Consider the following 19,320-nt stretch of genomic DNA (forward strand, 5'->3'; position numbering starts at 1 on the left):
GTAGATAGTAAATCATAACGTAGATATCTGATCGTCACTCATGTTCGGTATGTACAAATTTAGTCCTCAGTTTCGCACATGAAAGCTGAGAATATCGGCTTGGTTAGGGTGGGAGATTATAAGGATTCGAATACATGCCGGCCATCCACATCTCATTCTCTTGCAGTGACTGATCTGCAGTTGTAGGCGCCCCGCCATGCATATTGCGGTTGCGACTCCGGCTCGAATTTTGCGCCTCGGCCATGGTATTGGCATAAGCGAAACCCATGGGCGCTGGTGCAGTTGTCATGGGTTGGCCGGCAGCCTGGCTCGTCGGTTGAAATTCATTACTGCTTGGGTCTGCTTGCCCCGGGAAAAGATAATTGAAGTCGGGCCCGAACAAGCTGCCTAGGGCGTGTGGGGTGACTTCCCAATCTGCTGTTAAGGGTATCTGCCATAGTTCAGGCTGGGAAAAGTTGAAGCCGTCACTGTTGACTGTGATGGGGAAGAAGGAGCTCTCGAGACCTGATGGTAAAGGGCTATCGTAGGATCGAGAGGGAGCGGATGGAGGTGCAGGTGCGGGTTGAGACAGAGGCTGCGTGGTTATGGTCGTGACAGGGTGGGAGAATGTCGGACCCTGGACTGGACTGGGGGTTAGATTGTCGGGGACCACGTAGCCGGCGGAGTTAACCGGGGGAAGGCCTTCAAGATTTGGGATGTCGATGCTTAAGGGGCGGGCGGAGGGAGGCACGGGAAGGCTTGATTCGGATGTAGGATAGGTGGTTGTGCGTGAGGACTGAGGGGATGCCGCACGCACAGATTTCTGATCCTTTGCGGCAGTGCTGTTTTTGCGGGATGAACTGTGATGTTTCGCTTCACTGGGTTTGACGGTTCTTTGATTTCGCTCGACGACAACTCTGGCTACGCGCTCGAAATTGGCACACATCCTCGTCATAAAGCGAGCGTAGTGACCAGGCCCGTCGCCGGGAATGAGGGTTGCGAAGAACGTCGCCGCCATGTTCAGGGATTGTAGGTCGTCTTTGACTTTCTCGTTCTGCGGATCTCGTAGGATATTCACGAAAATGTTCATGACTGCCAAAAAGATGTAATACAGTAAGGACCTGGGCATTGTCAGTCGTCATAAAAGGCCGCTGCGCAGACAAGGGTTCTATTTATTGCTTACCATATCCAAGCAATATCACCCCATGGCAAATTGTTCACTAGCCTCACGGTGTCCCGGGCGGCTTGAACGCAGATCGCAGCTGAAGCAGACGCCTCGCTCGAGATCAAGTCATAATCCATTGGGGGGTGGTGGCCTCTTGCGATGTAGTGCGCCGAAGCAAATTGAATCATCAGAGGCAGTCGATGTATCATAATCATGGTATTATAATAGACAAACTGAAGACCTGCCGAGGCAAAGCCGAGCAGGAAGTCCTGACCAGCACCTCTTTGTTTCATTCGAAACTCGAGCGCATTGACACGTTTCCACTCCTCAAGCTCATCGTGTAGCTCCCGAATATTGTTGTAGATCTCCTCGGGTGACTTATTCTCCAAAGCTTTTGCTGCATAAAGCTTACTGAACACGCGGCTTTTTATCACCGTAATCTGGCAAAGATGACGGAAGAACGAGCCGTCGCGAGCTTTTACAAATGGATCGTGAATATGATCAACAGGAAAGTCCACATCAAAGTCTTCGAAGTGTTGGGCTGGGGCGCTTCCTGATCGAACACAGGCACTGTAACAGGCATTAGTTAGCAAGGCCCAGAAGAATTTCGCAATGAAAGAGGGACTGTAGGTTTGACATTTGCATGTCTTACCTTTGATCCAGGATATATGCAATCCAAAATACCCTTCTTCTTTGTTCCTGTTCCTCCGGGGTAAGGTAGGGCCTTGGTATATTGCGGTGTAGACCCATCCGCTGGCAAATGCGCATGGCCGCCGTGATTATTGGTAATGCTGACTGAGTCCCCGAATTCCCCCGCAGAAAGAAAGCCATGCCTAGAAGGGCTTGCACGCTTAGGAGGTCAGTCCGTCGCAGAGAGAGCTCCGCAAAGACTGACATTGCGTTCTTATAGTATAGCCACGCGCGTTCTCGATCTTTCTCGGACTTTTGGCAGTTAGAAAAGCGGTACTCATAGGCTAACGAAAGTATGATGTTGATACTGGCCCATCGGGCAGCATCATCACACGTTTGCTGTGTGTATTGCCACTCCACGAGCTGCATGAAAGACTGTTCATGATAAAGCGGAAATAGGCGGTTCACAGTGCGAAAATAGTCCCGCAATAGAGTGAATACCTCGGCTCTCGGGGGTAAAGGCTTGAACACTTGCGAGGCAAACAGGTCATGGAATACTTCCGGTCGCCAGGCATCCCAGGCGTTATCTCGATTGGAGTCAGAAAATACGACGTTTAAGATCTTGTCTTCGCCCGTCTTGTGCTTTATCCATTCTAGGGCCTCCCGTGATAAAATGGACAAAGAAGATGACCGACCTAGTACAGGTTAAAACCAAAACGGATGCGAAAAAGTGGCATAATAGACGACCGTCATACCATAATACCTGTCGTCCTCTCTGCTATCCAACTTAAACACCGGGGCGTGAGTGTGAGAGCACTTTTTTGATGGGGAGCTCCCGTCTTCTGGGAGTTTAGATGAGTTGCTAGGGCCAAGTGACTGACGGGACGGGGCGGCATAAGATGTACTAGGTCCTGCGTCGTTCTCCGTTGGTGCACGGTACTGTAGATGATCATAGTCCCTTGAGCCATCCGAAGTCAATGCCCCCGAACTACGCCGGCTGGAGACCTCGCGGGGGCTAAAATAAGGCGAGATGGATTCATCTCCCGAGTCACTTCCATAGTCGGGCCTTCTATCACCATCATCGTCGCTGAGGCCGCCATCCAAACTCATCAGGTCATCGCTTAGAAGACCAGCGGCTCTGAGGATAGACTCTGTTCTCCTCACCCGGTTTTCCAGAGTTCTCACGTAGTGCGCCCTACGGGTGTTTTGTTAGCAAGTGTCTTCGGGTCGAAGTTGTGTGGAGCATCTAGACAGTAGACGGTTACCTTTTTAGGTCTTCTCGTTTTTCTTTCCTCGTGGTGAATTTGCAGGTTGTATTACGACGCAGACATTGTATACATGTTGTACCTGAACCTTCGGTCTCGCATTTGACCTTTTTCTTATAGCACGCTTCGCATGCCTGTCACAATGAGCTCAATTGATGTACATCCAAGAGCGGGGAGAATGTCGCTCACCAGTGGGTTGCGCCTCCGGATCCTCAGATCTTGGCCGCTGTGGGTGCCTGCACCCTTCTGGATGATGGGATGGTTATCTTGCACACTCCATGAGGGCAACAATCCCGCAGCTACTTCTGAGTCCTGCATGGCTTTGTATGCACAAAGCAACTGTTTACTGTGACCATGAGTAAGGAAGGCCCATAGGGGGGCTTAGTGGACCGGATGGAGACAGAGCAGCCAGTCGTCTTGTCTGCGATAAAAGCACTAGAAAATTATGGCCGGTATTGATTGGCTGACAGTTATGAGAGCATAGAAACGGGAGGCAAAAGTGAAAAGCAGACTAAAAAAAAAATATTCAAGGCGCTCCGATCACACAAGCAATGATATACACAGGAAAACGGAAGTTAGTTGGAAGCTGACGGCGCGCCTATGACAGCGCTTCACGCGATGGATCGAATATGGCAGAGCCGGTCCCGCTTAGCGCTGGAGATTCGGGTGAAGTGGCGTGCAGTTTATTCCGCCCAGCAAGCGAGGGAAAAGGGGAAGGTCGATGTAGAGCAAGATCAGGGACGAAGCGACATATACTGTGCTTGTGAAATGGACCCTTCGCTCACTTTTGCTGATATTACAGCAACTGCCAGCAGATGACCAACGTTGGGCAAGATTTTTCCTTTTCCTCTTGAACAGCCAACCGAGGGTCATCGCCAAGATTATTAATGACGCTCTAGCCTTTGAGGCGCTCGGCGGTCGGCACTCGTCGCTTCCGTCTCCGTCGGGCTCGTTGGCGCCGATGGTTCGTTCGATTGTATCTCTAGTCCATTCCAGAAGAACTGCTCTTTGAACCCTGGCGCTTATTCGCTTTGAGACTTCATCCGTTCAGACTCTTATCTGGTTTATTCCAAACAGTAAGGCGATGTAGTGATCTGGTGAATAGAGACAGGGCAAAGGCTTCTCTACGGCTTGAATTCATGGTTTCTTAAATGTCGTCGGTAATGCCAGTGATGAGCTGATAATTCTAGAATCGATTTAGAATCCCTGTCAGCTACTGACTCAATAGCCTGCTCGCTTTTGTTTGCTCTGAATGAACCAAATGCATACCTTGTATAGGCCCAGTACTCATGTTTTACAGTCTTGCCAGCGTCTGCCTTTCGGACGCAATCCCTCCTAATCCAGCAAGACACCCTCTATCTCATTGGGTATGCTTGATGCCGCCGAACGCTGCAAACCTGTGTGTACCAATGAGCGTCGCTCCTTCGATTCCGATGGATATATTTTAATCTCTACCCAGTAGTTGCACTCAAAGTAAGTGTTGGGCTTCCTTCGTGGCCTAATTTATCTCGAAGAACCCTATGGATGCCTGTCATATATCGCCATTGCAACACTGAAGGTATGCGTAACTCTGCCGTAGAGATTTTGTCCAGACGACTGCTATTTCTAGGCTAGCTTTCCGAGCTTCGGGGGTTCACTTAATGAAGAGGGGGGTAAATCACTATCAGAAGCTCATTGTTAGCACGGGGTGGATGATTAGAGCAAGAAATCATGCGGTATGGCAGCCTTACGAACCCATAGTTGTTGCAGCGACTAAGGTTTTAGACTAAAGGTCAGAGTCCGATCAGATAAAAGCCCGCGTCAGACTTTCATTGGACTTCCCCAGTCCAGGAAAGCTCAATCTCCCCCGCATTTCGTGGAAGATGCAGTGCTCTCTCCTCCTCGCCTCCCCAACGAGCAAAATAGAACTTGCCTGCTCAGCTCAGCTGATTGTCCCGGGGGGCGCGGGAGTTATGACATGTCATCTTGGGACGTAAACAGATTATTTAATGGATGCATGCTCATCTGTTTGATGAAAGAGCCAGAGCTTGGTAAAAGACGCGCACGCTATTGAGTGAGTATCGTTCTGTTGCTATCCATTGCCTTGACTGCTGACTCGGTGCCCACCTTAATGGCTCCTGGTCTCGGTAAAGGTAGTATCAATTCTTGTCTAATCGGATTGAGTCACCTTTTCCCTCTCCATGTGAAGCCTTTCGAGCAGTAGAAAAAGCAAGTATATGAGAGACAGGAGAAGGGAGAAAGTTTGACGGCCGAAGAATAGATGGATCGTGTCTTCCGCGTTGGTAAACACTGGAGCACGTGCTAGTTCATCAGCCGGTGTAGTTATTGCGTACCGTCTGTACAACAACAGACAGTTGCATACGATTAGCATTCGTAAACCATACCCGATTAGATTACTGCCGTGGTACATTTCCGAGGTTCGCAACTCTGCTATACAGACTGGCGTAGTAGAACATAATCCAGCCGGGGCGATACCTAGTAACCATTGGTGTGCTAAGCAATTTACGGCTACTCTAGGCTTTAGCTGTAGCAAGTGGCAATCTACGCCACTCAAGGAGCAAAGGACTAGAAACACCGAGTCAGCTCACGAAACTTAAAAGACGCAGCCTGGAACGGCATCTCTCGTAGTCATGTTAGATATTACGCTTGGTCTCTTCCTAGTGGATATGTATACATTCCGAAAAGGAAACATCTCCCGAATATACGAGCCCTATAGGCATTGCTACTGCACGAGTAAGACATGAGCTAAAATTTCATGTACTACTTCTTGGCAAGTGGGCAGGAAGAAGTCAAGCATGAAGATGGGTGGCATGGGGCACAAATTGGCAGTGGAGAATCAACTTCCAGCGGCGCAGTAGGTGGTTGGAGAAGTGGATAGTAGTCAATCCAGTCGGACGCGGAAAAGCCTATTAGGTTGTCGACGTGGTAAGCCTTCTTTACGTAGGTTAATGCATAATTGGAGTTATTGTGGTCCATTGCGGCGCCGAGATGGTCCCGAGAAGAGGACATCCACTCTCCGTAAGATTCGAGACTTCTCCGTGGACCGTGTCATCCATCGGGGAGGTCTTTTTGAATGACAGCAGGATGCAGTGGGTACGCAATGAGAGGCTAGGTCAGTAGCACTTACCGGAGAACTCCCGTCAATCAGGGACCATTTTGACTAACCAGTCCAATACAGTGCGTAGTCTGTGGTGACCCGCGAAGAATCAACTGTAATTGACAGCAACCGCATGGTCCAGATAATGCACATTGCGGAACTTGTGCAACGCAACCAGTGCAGGTGTAAGAACCGTACTTAAGTATACTCTGCAGGCCAGTCGAGGACCCAACTAACCAAATCCGCGGAACTTGACAGGACTATGTAAGGGGAGAAAGATCTTCCACCCGATGGATACGTTGAGGAAGTTGGACTGGGGAGCAGTGTGGTGTCGATCGGTCCGATCATAGCCAAACACAGATGGCCACCAGCACAGTGAGGTCATTTTCCGCCGTGGAGCGCGGGGAAAGCAGTCCCTCCAGTAGAGATAGAGGCAGAGCAGCAGAAGATGGATTCAGGAGACGGACGGACGGAAACGCCAAGCTTGCATGTTAGTCAGTAGTTATGGTTAGTTAGTTAGTTAGCTATCCAGAATCCAGATGCCTCGAAAGTTCGATCAAGGAAGGAATCAACGACCGGGAGGACCGCGTCATTCAGCAACGCGTTTAACTGATTATGATTTGCTCCGAGTAATAGTGAAACGGCAAATACAGAATATCCCAGGGCTCGGACAAGGTGCTTTTGTGAGAGCAGTGGAGAAACCGAGGTCTGGCTCAGCGATGGGTGGACTGGAAGAGAATATTAATATCTGGGAGAAGACAGTGCTCAGGGAAGGGGATTGGCTCATGGTCCAACCCCTGGTGGAAAGCTAATCCCAAGACGGGCCACACTAATCTGCGGCGGATAATGTTAGATTGGATCATGGATGGTCGTTGGCTGTAAGGTTCTGGTAACGGAAATGCTAGACTCATAGTTAAGCCACCCTCAGATGTGGGTATCAAAATTACCCATGATTACCAATTGTTCTCCGTGCCGTGGCACTTCCCCTTTTCAGTGGTCGACGGGGCGGGACTGGGAGGGACTTTTCGCTCCTCTCGGACGGCGTTCGCCTGTCTTTGTCATGTCCGGGCGATGATCGAACAGGTTGACGTCCGCATTGTACTGGAAGTAGTAAGTAGTGGGAGTAGTTAGTATAGTAGTTGGTTAGTACGTACTGTGTTAGTAGTGGTGCTGCCCAGTGCCGTGCTCCTCCCCCCCCTCCCTCTCCCCTACTGGACCTTCTTAGCATTCTGGAATGAGTAAGTAACTGGTTTTTTTTTTTTTTCCCTTCTCCTTCCCTAAAATCTATCCCCGATCCAATCTTCTTCTGTTTTATCTTTCCCATCCCCCCTCCTCCCCAACTATTTTTGTTTCTCTTCCCCTTGGAAACTATATCTATCCATCTTCTCCTCCCTCCCGCTCTCCGGACTCCTCCGCAACTGCCCGCCCACTTAAAGCGGTGAAACCATTTGGCCATTTCCGAGGCTGTGACTGACCAACCACAGCGTGCGATCACGACATTTCTCCATTCTATCAGATCATCCGCTAGCCTTGCCCGGGCATGAGACGATCACCACAACTGCGTGGTCCTTGGTGCTTATTCCCCGGCCTGACGCTCGTTTTTCTCATCTTTTCGCCCTGGTGATACATGGTCCTGGTTGCTGGTCGTTTCCTCCTTCTGCAACTAACTCTACCTACTCTGAAATCCCACCCCTCTCTTTAATCTGGCCACGCTTGGTCTCGATCCACATCGCAACCTGACTAGCTTTCCCGGTCGCCCCCTTCTTCCCTCCCACCCATCCCTCCCGGCCCATTGTCCCATTACTGCTCGTGCTTCTCTGCGTACGTGGCTAGCCGTCCCGGGCCATGCCATAGCGAGTGATGGAGTGAATTGCAGAACAGATATCTTTGCTACAAGTCACCCAATCTGCAACCTGTGAAATATTCCTGCCAGCCTGTATTATCTCCGAACCTTACTTTTCCACTCACACACACCCCCCTTCCCCTCCTTTTTTTTTTTACACGCTGATCTGGGGTTTGGCATTGGCTTGTCAATTCTGTACCATTCTGTTGTCATCTAAACCACTTCTGGATCCTGCCTGTCCGGGACGCAGCCACCAAGCAATTTGGGAGGCAAGCGGTTACGAAAAAGAAAAATACCCAAAAACGAACCTAATTTAGAGGGCAAGGGCCGGAATCCCTCTAAATACCTCCCTCCACTGCCAATATGTCAGATGAGCAACTCGCCCGTCAGACAGCCTCGAGCTTCGATAGGCTCGAAAACTTCAACTTCCTTCTCTCTCGACACGATCCTAACTTGGCCAAAAGCCGTCACTATTCCTTTGACGCAGATTCTACCGGCCTGGCTGCCTTTTCGAATCTGAACATGGATTACGATCAGACCGAGGGGATGGGCGGTCTCTCCGTCAGTTCGTACGATAGCATTGAGGACGAACGCAGTCCGATCGATGTGCGCGGATATCCGTATCATGGTAAGTCTCCAAGATCTATGACTCTCATCGTTGCATCGTTTGCGCAATTTTCGTGCTTTGTGGTTCGCTTTAATTTCGTTAGCCCTACGGCATTGGATGGCTTTATTATGCTGGAAGTTGCTGTGGAAGCGCATGTAACCGCAGATGCCTTGTCCCTGTTGCTTGTGACCAGATTTGTCTTGAACATGATCCTCCCTGCGTCCTTTAATTCTGGCTGCCTGAGAATGGCCATATTGAATACCTTCTGTAACCACTCTTCCCCTTTATTTGTTCGGGGGGTTCTCTCGATTCTGTTGATTTTTTTCGCTGCATTGCGAAAATTCTGCAGCTCCGGGACACCTTACCCACCTTGGTGTTGGTTCTATGCTTGTTCGCTCGTCTTTGGTGTCATTAGCTTGAGGTTTTGGTGGGTTGCCATCCCCATGTCTGGATGAGCGCTCTATTTGAGCACGCAATCGTTCACACCAATGACAACGTCGGGAACCCTGTCGTTAACGGACCCTTATGCCGAGCTTACTCTTCTTGATCATCCAAGGCCCCCTTCAAGTGCTCCATGTTCCCCCTGCTTCTGTTTCCTATCTTGAACATTGTCCCCTTCTTCTTGTTGTTGTTGTCTCCATATCACTTCTTGGCGTTGGGTGTTACCACCCCATGCTACCTACTACCAAGGGACAAGTGTATTGACTGCTCTATACAGACCAAATGCTGTCCTACTCAGCTCATCCCATCTATCCACCTATCTCATATGGTCCTCCCGATGACCTGGGACACGGTGCGGGTGCTATGACACCCTCGGATGTCTCCTCTTCGATCTCACCTCCCAACGGTCATATCAACCACAGCAAGTACAGCACGCAGATTCCTGGCGATCACCTTGCTTCCGCCCTTGGCCAGGAGGAGGGCGTCCGCCGTGCTGCCGAAGAAGACCGGCGACGCCGCAACACGGCTGCCAGCGCCCGGTTTCGCATGAAGAAGAAACAGCGTGAACAGGCCCTCGAACGCACCGTGCGCGAAACCACCGAAAAGAATGCGACTCTCGAGGCGCGTGTAGCACAGCTCGAAATGGAGAACCGCTGGCTGAAGAACCTCTTGACCGAAAAGCACGAAGCCAGCACGACTCGGATGGCTCCTCCCCCAACTGACAGCACAGCCTTGGCCTCCCAAGGTACCAACGCTACTGGCCCCGGGCAAAAACATATTCAGCCAAAAAAGAAGGGCGTCGGGACCGACAACTGAAGTCAAAGAAAAGAAGTTGCATCCTTGATTCTTGTTTTGAGCTTCTTTTGTTTTTCTTGGTTCATCGTCCTCAATCATTTCGATATTTACATAGTACCTGCGTGGACCTCCATGGGTCTTCTTTTGTATGGGTCCACTCACAGTCTGGGTGGCCCGTCGCATCTGTTTTCGTTTCCCTCTTTTAGGCTGGTTATCCATCCTAGGATGGAGTCAGATGACGATGTAATGACATGTTTCCTATGTTCTTCTATCTCCTGTTTGTGTGCGAAGGTGAGGGTTTGTGGGTCGTCTTCAGCCTGGTTCGGTTATTTCTTCAGGGCCATGGACATGGTTTCGCTTATGGTTGTTGTGAGCTTTCAGCGGGCTGGGGTCAGGGATAGAGTCCTCTGAACCCCTTATATATATACATACGTGCCTCGCAATCGGAGTACTGGGAAGGGTTACTTGTTCATCTCTTGTGTTTTCTGTTGGTGTTGGTGTTGTTGCTGTTGAACGCATTGACCAGCCCAAGTGCAACAGTGGTCTCGACGACTCGACTCTTGTACACGGTGTTTCAGACTCATACTACTATTATCATCTATCTACTATATGCCGAACGGGCCTCAGCCGAGCCCAAGTGCCAGAATGAACTGCACGGCTTATTTCCTATCAAGCAGCGAACTATCATTTATATCAGTAGTCCGAGAACCCTGGATGAGGTGCCCTTAACCATTCAGCCACCGTCCATAAGCAGGTAGTACTACGGAGTAATAATCTCCATAAGGCAAGAAAGACAAGGGTCACATGGCGCCCAACATCAATCCGGGGAATCCGCCTTGGGTGCCCCGACCGACCGACCACCCGCTCCCGACCGCCATTTCTTCCGCCCGTGACATCACCCTCTAATTACTTACTGTAAGTAGTAAATGACTGCCTGAGGAAAGAAGCAAACTAGCAGGCAGCCATCCAAGCCCGGCTGATAGTACCTCCGCAACGTTTTTACAAAAGTAGGCTCTTTCATGATGATTCCTTTAACTGATTGATTCTTCTTTAGTGTGCATACATAGATGAGACACTTAAGCTTCATGCTACTGATACTGCTATTTAGTCGTCCATTCGTATTAAACTTATCATCTGACTATTATATCCTTGGGGAAATACCATCACCAAGATCGATCGAATTAGAAACGTAACTTTAGTAAAAAGTACTTAGTACTAAAAAGACGGGCTAGCCTATCGGAGACATTCTTCCTGCTATTTTCGCATGTAGTTAGTTAGTTGAAACATTTATTTACTTACGATGGAATGGCGTGATATAGAGAGATGGTCACGATTGTTTGGCTAGATCGTATTGGACGTGGGGTGGGTGGGGGGTTTTTCATTCTGATTTGTGCTTTGTATGTTGCTTTTAGTAGTAAGTATGAGTAAATAGCAAACCAAACCCAGGCTGTAAACATACTACTAGTAGTAGCTACCGTGTAAGTTGAACTAAAGAATGTGACTTCAGCCGTTGTGGGTCTTGTCTAATAGAATTGGATCGAATGCAGGCCATTGCACAGCTCATTAACAAGTCCATTAAGTACCTACTCCTATCCCAAAACACACGGATTCAAACCACGAGCACGAGACGAACTCAAGGAATGCATCAATTATAGATACTCTCTCTCTCCTTCTCTCCCCTTCTCTCTGTCCCCATCCTCCTCGCAGGTGGTATAGTAATACATTAATCAGTTCGACAATAGAGTAAGTTCCCCTTTGACCCGGCTATGTCTCCTTGGATCGCGAACATTTTTCACCGCTCGTGTAGGATTCCAATTCCTTCACCAACAGGAGAATGTCTCGATATTAGGGTCGGGACGTGCGTCGTCAGGGGTTGAATTAATCGTAAGGTAACAGGAAACTCGTTAGGGGTAAAGAAACACAAAAGTCATCAAGGAAGAACAACAACATATCAAGCGGGAATCTCAAACCGCAAATATAGAGACAAAGATGAGAGAATCGATCAGTACTCTGGCGGTCTCAAAGAGCGTATATGATCCACCAAGGTAAACTGGTCTTCACCACTTTCTCATCCTAATTTAAACAGACACCGTGACGGGCTCCCGCTCCTCTTCTCGACCCCGCGACTCTCCATCAACGGTGCTGGCCACTTCCTCACCGTCCTCTACCTCGTGCTGGTAGGTCGCATGCTGATCCGCGGGTACCCAAGAGTCACGGCCCATGGGCTGGTCCTGTCCGGAAAGATCGACGCCTTCACGGCCCTTGAGGGTCTCACGGTGACGCTGGGACAGGGTGCGCGAGCGCTGCGAGAGAGTGGGCTTGACCGATGCCTTGGAGGTAACCCAGTTGGCAAGGGCTTCCTCACAGTCTTGGATGATAGCTTTGCTGGCGTCATAGCCATCATAGGCATGGCGAGTTTCGCCGGGAGTAACCGGCGTGTCATCAACCAGGTCCAAGAGGTGCTTGCCGTAACCAGCGATGAGGGCCACCTTCTCGCAATGCTCCCTGAGCGCATCGAACTGGTACTGGAAGGCTGCCTTGAGCTTCTCACGAGTGATGTTGGAGAGCTGGGCTTCGGCCACGAGGGATTCGGCCTCGGCACGGACAAGCTCTTGCTCCAGAACGACGATGCGGGGAGAGTTGGGGTCCTTGTACTTGAGCTTAGCAATTTCATCGGTGATCTTCTGCTTGCCTATAAGCGTATGCACGTTAGTATTGAAACTCCGTAGCTTGGAACAGAGAGCACATACGGTCGCGGCTGGGCTGAACAGAAGCCTCAATGTTGCGGATGCTCTTGATGGTGACACGGTACTGGTCATAGCGGTCGACGAAGAGATCTTCCAATTCGCCAATCTCGTAGAGCAAGACGCCCAGCTTGTCGGTGACATCGGAAACATCTTCGTCGCAGTTTTCACCCCAGATGGAGAGTTGTTGCTGCCAAGCACCATAAATTAGTTGTCGTACTTCACAAGTAGAGGCCAGTACGCGAACATACAGCAGTTTCCATACGCTCCCTAGAGACCATCTCCATGCTGCGCATGACGTTCTTCTCCATCTTCACCAATTGGGAGAGTTTTCTGGCGAGGTCAGGCCCGAAGGCGCCAGCCGTGTTCTTGCGCAAGGCATGGCCTGGATTGACACATGTCAGTATAATCACCATACAAGGCCCAGCCTATTCTCAGCAAATAGCAGTTGTCCAGACCCCTAGCATAGGGGAGTGACCAGAGCCATTGGCCTCCATCCAGAACAAAGACCCGACCATTCCAGGAGACGACTCACCAAAACCGCCCTTTCCAAAGATTCTGTTTGTCTTGGTGGAAGACAATGGCGGAGGAGGATTCTCAATCTGCGAGGCCGTCGGCAGGCGCGACTGGCGCATAGAATAGGTGCGATGCATGGCGAATTGTCCGAGTGCGAAATGTTAGACACAAGGGATGAAACGAAGGAATAGAGAAGAAAGCCGCCGAGATTGGCTGCGAATCGGACGAGGCGGTAGCTTTCAAGAGATTTCTTTGCGCAGGAGTGACGTGTGTCAGAGGGCGCAACGGGATGCGACGGAAGAGGAATCAAGGCGAGAGGGTGGGCAATGCAACGGGTCCGAGATCGAGACACGAGATGGTCCGCAGTGGAAAGGTGGGTGAGTGGTGATGAAGGTAAGGAACCACGCTTGAGAGCCGATGAAGTAGATGGATCAATGACACTTTCGAATTTCCTTTCACTTGAGCCGGGGTGGGAAAGGAGTGGGCTTTTGGGTGCTTTTTCCCCTTTGAAGGCTGGGGAGGGAGAGTGGAGCGAGTTGGGCTGGAAATGAAATGCTTTGGTTGCAACTCTAGAGTCTCGTTCGTGACGTCGAGACTAGACCAGCACTAAACCCGATTGAGAGGCTCCAGTATTACCAGGTGAAATCAGGCAGGAATTGGGGGTGATCACGAGCAACGCAAGGCGATTGGCAAATTTCCTTCTGCAATTAACTTCAATCCAGAGGAACCGGAGGAACAGCCTATAGGGAATAAATAAGGGGATTCGCAGGGGAACTGGGATCTACTTTCTCACTGCAAGCTTCATATATAACCATATTTTTTTTGGTCTCCCCGGAACCCGCGACGTCATCACAACCCAAAGAATCCGCCCAAAAATAGCTGATGTCATCGATTCCTGGTCCCTCGATCAGTCCACAGATGAAGCGAAAGTTTGGCCAACTCGTCAATGTCATACAGAGTTTGAACTATTCTCATATGGTGTTGGTGTCTGTTTTGTGGCTTGCTAGCCGGGTTTTTCGTTTGTCTCATGTCCACAATGATTCAATCTAATTGATTTCATTCTTCTTCCAGGTAGATAGATCTCCTCTACAGTGCTGCTCCGGTGGCTGGCTCGAGCAATTCCACTTGAATCCCCCTTTTCGAAACACGATCGAGATAATCAAGGCGATAGTCCAGACCGCTGCGGGACTATAATTTAGTCTCATATAAACGTACAGATAGTAGGCCCAGATAGTGCCCATCGCCTAGGTGATCGACCGTCTCCGCATTCGGATCGTCCAGGACCAGAACTCCTGGAACTCGGGTCCAGCGGCACTTGCTTAGTGATTCTGCAACATCATGACGAACGGTGGGGTGGCCTTGTTCATCTCCCGTCAACACATGATGTTATGCAGAGTTTTTCCTTCCTTTCGCCTATAACTATCAAGCTCGTGTGACACAGGCACTTATACCCCTTCCAGATGGGATTCGGCAGTAGCCTACGCTAGGTTTTGTACTCCTTAACACTCCGGTTCACCAAGTCATGCCGTCACCAGGAGTTGCACCCTCATCAACTCTGCCCCACAGGTCCTCAGTCAACCTGCTTTCCCAGTGGTGAAGCTAAGTCTCCTAATCTTTTCAAGCTTGAATATAAGCCTGTGGAGTCCACCTGCTGTCTCAGCATGGACCGCATTTTGTTAGGCTGGTCTTCCTAGCCGTTCCCACTTACCCGGTACACCGCAGCTACTTGTGTACAAAACTCTCCCTTTGCACGGCTACTACTACCCTTGTTTCTTTGTTCGGTGTAATCTTTCCCACACGGCAACAATGAGCGCTCACCTTGCCCATCTTAACTGTTATTTCTCCTTGTTTTTTATTCTGTCATACAAGATGCGTAGTAGTATACGGCAGGAATATTGCAGTCTCGTCCAGATACTTAACTCACTCTTGAATACGTACAGTAATTTGCAGCCATACATAGTACAAGCAAACAATATCCATCCAAAGAGTGACGATTGATCTAAGTCATGTTAAGCCATAGATTGCATACATTGTAGTGTTGACAAGGGGTGAGGTTATAAACATCTTCGGAATCAATTCTAAACAATTATCATACGAGTATCTCCCATTGACTGAGTTCCTTGACAATGAAATATGGCTTGTCTGTGGCGATATGATCACGAGCAAATGCAAATCCGTATCCGAATACACGCGCTCAGATTCTGGCATGCTGTGTCACGTGCCATATCAACATCCCACCATCCCATTACGTAAGCATATTTACTGTGGATGGAAATTCTGGAATTTTGAACGATGATCACCATGCGGGGGAAGCCACCATTTGTAGATAATGTGCCTCGAAGAATGCATCCCTCCCTTGAGGTCAGTGGTAGTACCAGATATCAATTACACTCAGCATTGCTGACCGTCTCCAGCACATCGACACTTGCGTCCCCGTAACGGCGCTCAAAGCGCTTGAGTTGAGGGATGTCAAGCTTCTACTTCAAGCCCAAGGCACTTATATCCGACTCATTGACGAAGGGAGCGGAGATCTGCTCGCAGAGCTGAAGGCTTTCAAGCGAAACCATGTGCACGGGTTCGTTGCTCTCAGCCAACAAGAGCAAGTTGCCGGACCCTCACATGCCCGGTTCATCGCCTGGGGAGGACAGTCCGTGAGAGCTTTTGACTTGTTCTTCTCTGCTCAGGAGTCCAGTGCGAGTCTTGTCGCTGCAAGCGCTGAATATCAGGGACCGGATTGGATCCTGGCTGGTTGTGCGTCTAGCCATGAAGAGTCCACGACTGCATACGTATTGACGGCGCACAATGCCGTTCTTGGTCTGCACATCGTAGATGGAGACAGGTCAAAACATGAAAAGGCTGTTCACATAAAACCGCTTGTCACTGGCGTCAACACAATTCTTTACTCTGCAGATATCGTCGCCCTCTCGGAATCTCACATCCTGATCGCCGCAGGAACTGTTTTTGGCGAGATCATAGTCTGGTCTTCCTATCTGAATGAGTCTGGAGGAGCAGTCGGCTCGATTCATCACTTCTTTACGGGCCATGAAGGGTCAATCTTTGGGGTCCGGGTATCTCCTTCCATTGCTTCTTTGCGCGGCAATCAGAGCGGACGACTACTGGCTAGTTGTAGTGATGATAGAACGATCAGAATCTGGGACATATCTGATTGCGAGCGTACGTCTCGCCATGATGCGCCGGCATACTCGACCGATGGCTTCGAGCTCCGGAGCACTGGCTTCGGTGCTGTAGCTCACGACAACGAGGTCGGTTCTGAGAAGACTATTGCCAGTGCTTTTGGGCATCTGGCTCGAATCTGGGGCGTCAACTTCCTCACTGTGGGAGAGGGCTTGGGCAAAGTGAATCTCATATCCCGTGGCGAAGATGCGACATGTATACTGTGGGATCTCACTTGGGACCCGTCGACGCAGACGCCTCAGTTCAAGCTGACTGAGGGCATTTCCATCCGCAAACATACTGGAAAGCATGTCTGGTCCTTGGAGGTGCGCAGCACTGATACGGAGGCGGTAATCTATACCGGCGGCGCTGATGGAGCCGTGAAGAATTTTACCATCAAGGCAGATGAGAAGGGATCTCTCGTTCTACCCAACTTACACAATCGCATCACGATGACAATTGATACTCAAAACCAAGAACCCCATGTGGAGACGTCGATCAAAGGCTTTGACTTTGTCTCGCAGAACGAGTTTGTTGCTGTGACGGCCCGTGGCGAAGTTCAGGTTGGCCATATCAAGGCCCAAAAACTCTCTAACCAGCATATCTTCAAGGAAACAATGTTCGTCGAAGATGACCTGCGGTCTTATTCTGTTGTTGGCAGCCTGCCGCAGGAAGGCATTGCCCTTGTGGGTAACGCAAGAGGTTTGATTCGGCTTTACAATCATAATGTCAAGTCCCTCATAAGGCTTGTCGAAGTCGGCCAAAGACCTTTGATATTGATCCTCCTCGACTATAAGCAGATTTCAGAATCAGAAGCAGACCTGGTATTCACGGTGTCGTATCCAAACTCCGAGACAGCAGAGCTTTTCATGGTATCGTTGTCAGGTGATGAACCGTCCGTGGACAAAATCACTGTAAATCTCCCGTACGGCTTCGGAATGGCATCTGCATCCCTGGTATGCGGTAAGCAGTACCTGGCACTGGGCTCCCTCACTGGCAACTTCGCTCTGTATAGGGTGGCAAAGACCGAGAGTATCGAACCTGTCATGCCCCCAAGCAAGCTACATGGTCGTGAAGGACTCAGTTACATCACGTCATTCTCGTCGCTATACGGCGAGGAAGAACAGCTGAATCCGTACTTTTTGACTTGTGGACGGAGTGGAACCTATGGCGTGCACAGGCTGGTTATCTCGGAGGGCCCGGAGCCTTCCATCTCTCTCCAAACTTTGCATCTGGCCTCTTTGGCTTTCAACTGCGAAATCCAGGGGGCTTATATTGATAAGGTATCTCAAGATCTTATGATCTACGGATTCCAACCCATGGACTTTGTGCTTTGGAACGAATCCGCGCAGACAGAGGTCGCTAGACACAAGTGTAACGGCGGCAGACGCGCCTGGGCTTTCCAACCTAACAACACAAAAGCCTGGGCTGGGTCGCTCCTATGGATCCAATCTGGTTTTAGTGGCATGGAAATACAGCCGGACGCCAGCCGGACCATGCGTTCCGGCAGCCACGGAAGAGAGGTGAAGGCCATGTGTGCGACTCAGCAGGGTGGACTGGGTCCATTGTTCGCGACGGGTTCGGAAGACACAAATGTGCGTATCTTTGCACCCCGCGATACACAGTCCGAGAACCGCTGGGGCGCGTTCAAATGTCTACGGCTCCTGCGAGAGCACCACACGGGTCTTCAGAGTGTGGGGTGGTCCACAAATGGACGGTTCCTTTTCACGAGCGGTGGTTACGAGCAGTTCTTCGTTTGGCGGACACACTCTATCCCTCGGTTTGGACTTGGGACAACATTGGATGGAGAATGTCCAAAGAGCGATCCCAACTCGGATCTTCGGACAACGAGCTTCGACGTATTGGAGGTAGAGGATGAGCAGGCAGAGGGATCGTTCTTAATCTGTCTGACTTATTCCAACTCTACCATCAAGGTAAGCAGCCCATGCAATTCTCTTGGGTCCCTGCTAACTGTGTAGATCTTCCATTACACCTCGTCAGCCGAAGGAGGCAGCTTTATCTTGCTGGCGAACGGCACCTACATGAGCAACTGCCTGACGCAAGCAAACTTCATGCTCAAGGGCTCGTCACTCAGCCTGATCACGGCTTCCACAGACGGCTACTTTACACTATGGGACCTGACCTCTGTCCTGGAGCCTTTCTACACGATAACATCACCTCTGCGCTTGAAGCAGACCATTCACGGAGCATCCATCATCCCATCAACCATTTCATGCGAGAATCGCTACCAGATCCACTGGAACAGCATCAAGAGCCTGGAGCTGGCCGATCTATCAGACACCTTGTCCTTGATTGTCGCAGCCGGCGACGACAACTCGATGACAGTCACTCTTCTGGACACGGGCATCGAGAACGGCGAGGCTACATGTACCATCGCAGTCCCCGACGCCCATGCAGCCTGCATAACGACGACGAAGATCCTCACGCAGCACGTGAACCCCAGTGACGGGACTGCCCGATTCGCCGTCGCATCTTCCGGTAACGACCACCAAGTCAAGATTTGGTGGATCGACATCGACATGAAGATGACCGGGCCGGACCGAATCCAGATCAGCAAGGCAGCGGAGCGATACAGTTCTGTGGCGGACATTTCGTCGTTGGATATCCTCCACGGCGCATCGGGGAGCCAGTTGGTGGTGTGTGGTACTGGCATGGAGATGTTGCGGTTGCAGTTGTAGCTACGTTAGAATGATTTGCATACATACTTGATTTTCTAGGGGGGTCGATAGCCTACCCTTTCTATATTAGTGCTCATCCTTCGCTGCTTTTCACTCACCGAGTAGATTTGAGCACGTCCAGAATAAGTTCTAAGCAGCCTAACGAGGCAACTACATGCTCGAAATGCGTAGACACGACTGATAGCGTGCCTTCAGTATATTTTCACTACTATTTGTACAAGCCAGTGCAGTTCAAAGACAGAATAGGTAAGCGGAAAGAAGGCTTAAAATCCAGCCGTCGCTAAGAAATGTATCTTCTTCCGCGGTGTCACGGACCTTATCATATTCATCACCGAGTCGGCGACTTTCTCGTCCGTGGACTCCAC

General features: G+C 50.2%; 4 protein-coding genes across 4 annotated transcripts; 2 read left to right on the forward strand and 2 right to left on the reverse strand.

Annotated features, from left to right (window-relative positions):
* Positions 1-103: 103 nt before the first annotated feature.
* On the reverse strand, positions 104-3,114 carry An07g08870 (uncharacterized protein; the record flags this gene model as incomplete). Its single annotated transcript, XM_059748676.1, has 5 exons — positions 104-1,100; positions 1,163-1,714; positions 1,797-2,469; positions 2,530-2,969; positions 3,104-3,114. The coding sequence occupies 5 exons, from the start codon at positions 3,112-3,114 to the stop codon at positions 104-106; spliced, it is 2,673 nt and encodes an 890-aa protein (XP_059603821.1).
* Positions 3,115-8,342: 5,228 nt separating this feature from the next.
* Positions 8,343-9,843, forward strand: An07g08880 (uncharacterized protein; the record flags this gene model as incomplete). The annotated part of the gene is made up of 2 exons (XM_001391925.1): positions 8,343-8,607; positions 9,305-9,843. 2 exons carry the CDS (start codon positions 8,343-8,345, stop codon positions 9,841-9,843), a joined length of 804 nt encoding a protein of 267 aa, XP_001391962.1.
* Positions 9,844-11,900: 2,057 nt separating this feature from the next.
* Positions 11,901-13,219, reverse strand: An07g08890 (uncharacterized protein; the record flags this gene model as incomplete). The annotated part of the gene is made up of 4 exons (XM_001391926.3): positions 11,901-12,514; positions 12,573-12,756; positions 12,818-12,951; positions 13,102-13,219. 4 exons carry the CDS (start codon positions 13,217-13,219, stop codon positions 11,901-11,903), a joined length of 1,050 nt encoding a protein of 349 aa, XP_001391963.1.
* A 2,164-nt stretch (positions 13,220-15,383) lies between these two features.
* Positions 15,384-19,239, forward strand: An07g08900 (uncharacterized protein; the record flags this gene model as incomplete). The annotated part of the gene is made up of 5 exons (XM_059748678.1): positions 15,384-15,443; positions 15,497-16,260; positions 16,312-18,190; positions 18,236-18,920; positions 18,995-19,239. 5 exons carry the CDS (start codon positions 15,384-15,386, stop codon positions 19,237-19,239), a joined length of 3,633 nt encoding a protein of 1,210 aa, XP_059603822.1.
* Between the last annotated feature and the right edge of the window lie 81 nt (positions 19,240-19,320).

Source organism: Aspergillus niger, assembly GCF_000002855.4.
Source record: "Aspergillus niger supercontig An07".
Classification (NCBI taxonomy): Eukaryota; Fungi; Ascomycota; class Eurotiomycetes; order Eurotiales; family Aspergillaceae; genus Aspergillus; species Aspergillus niger.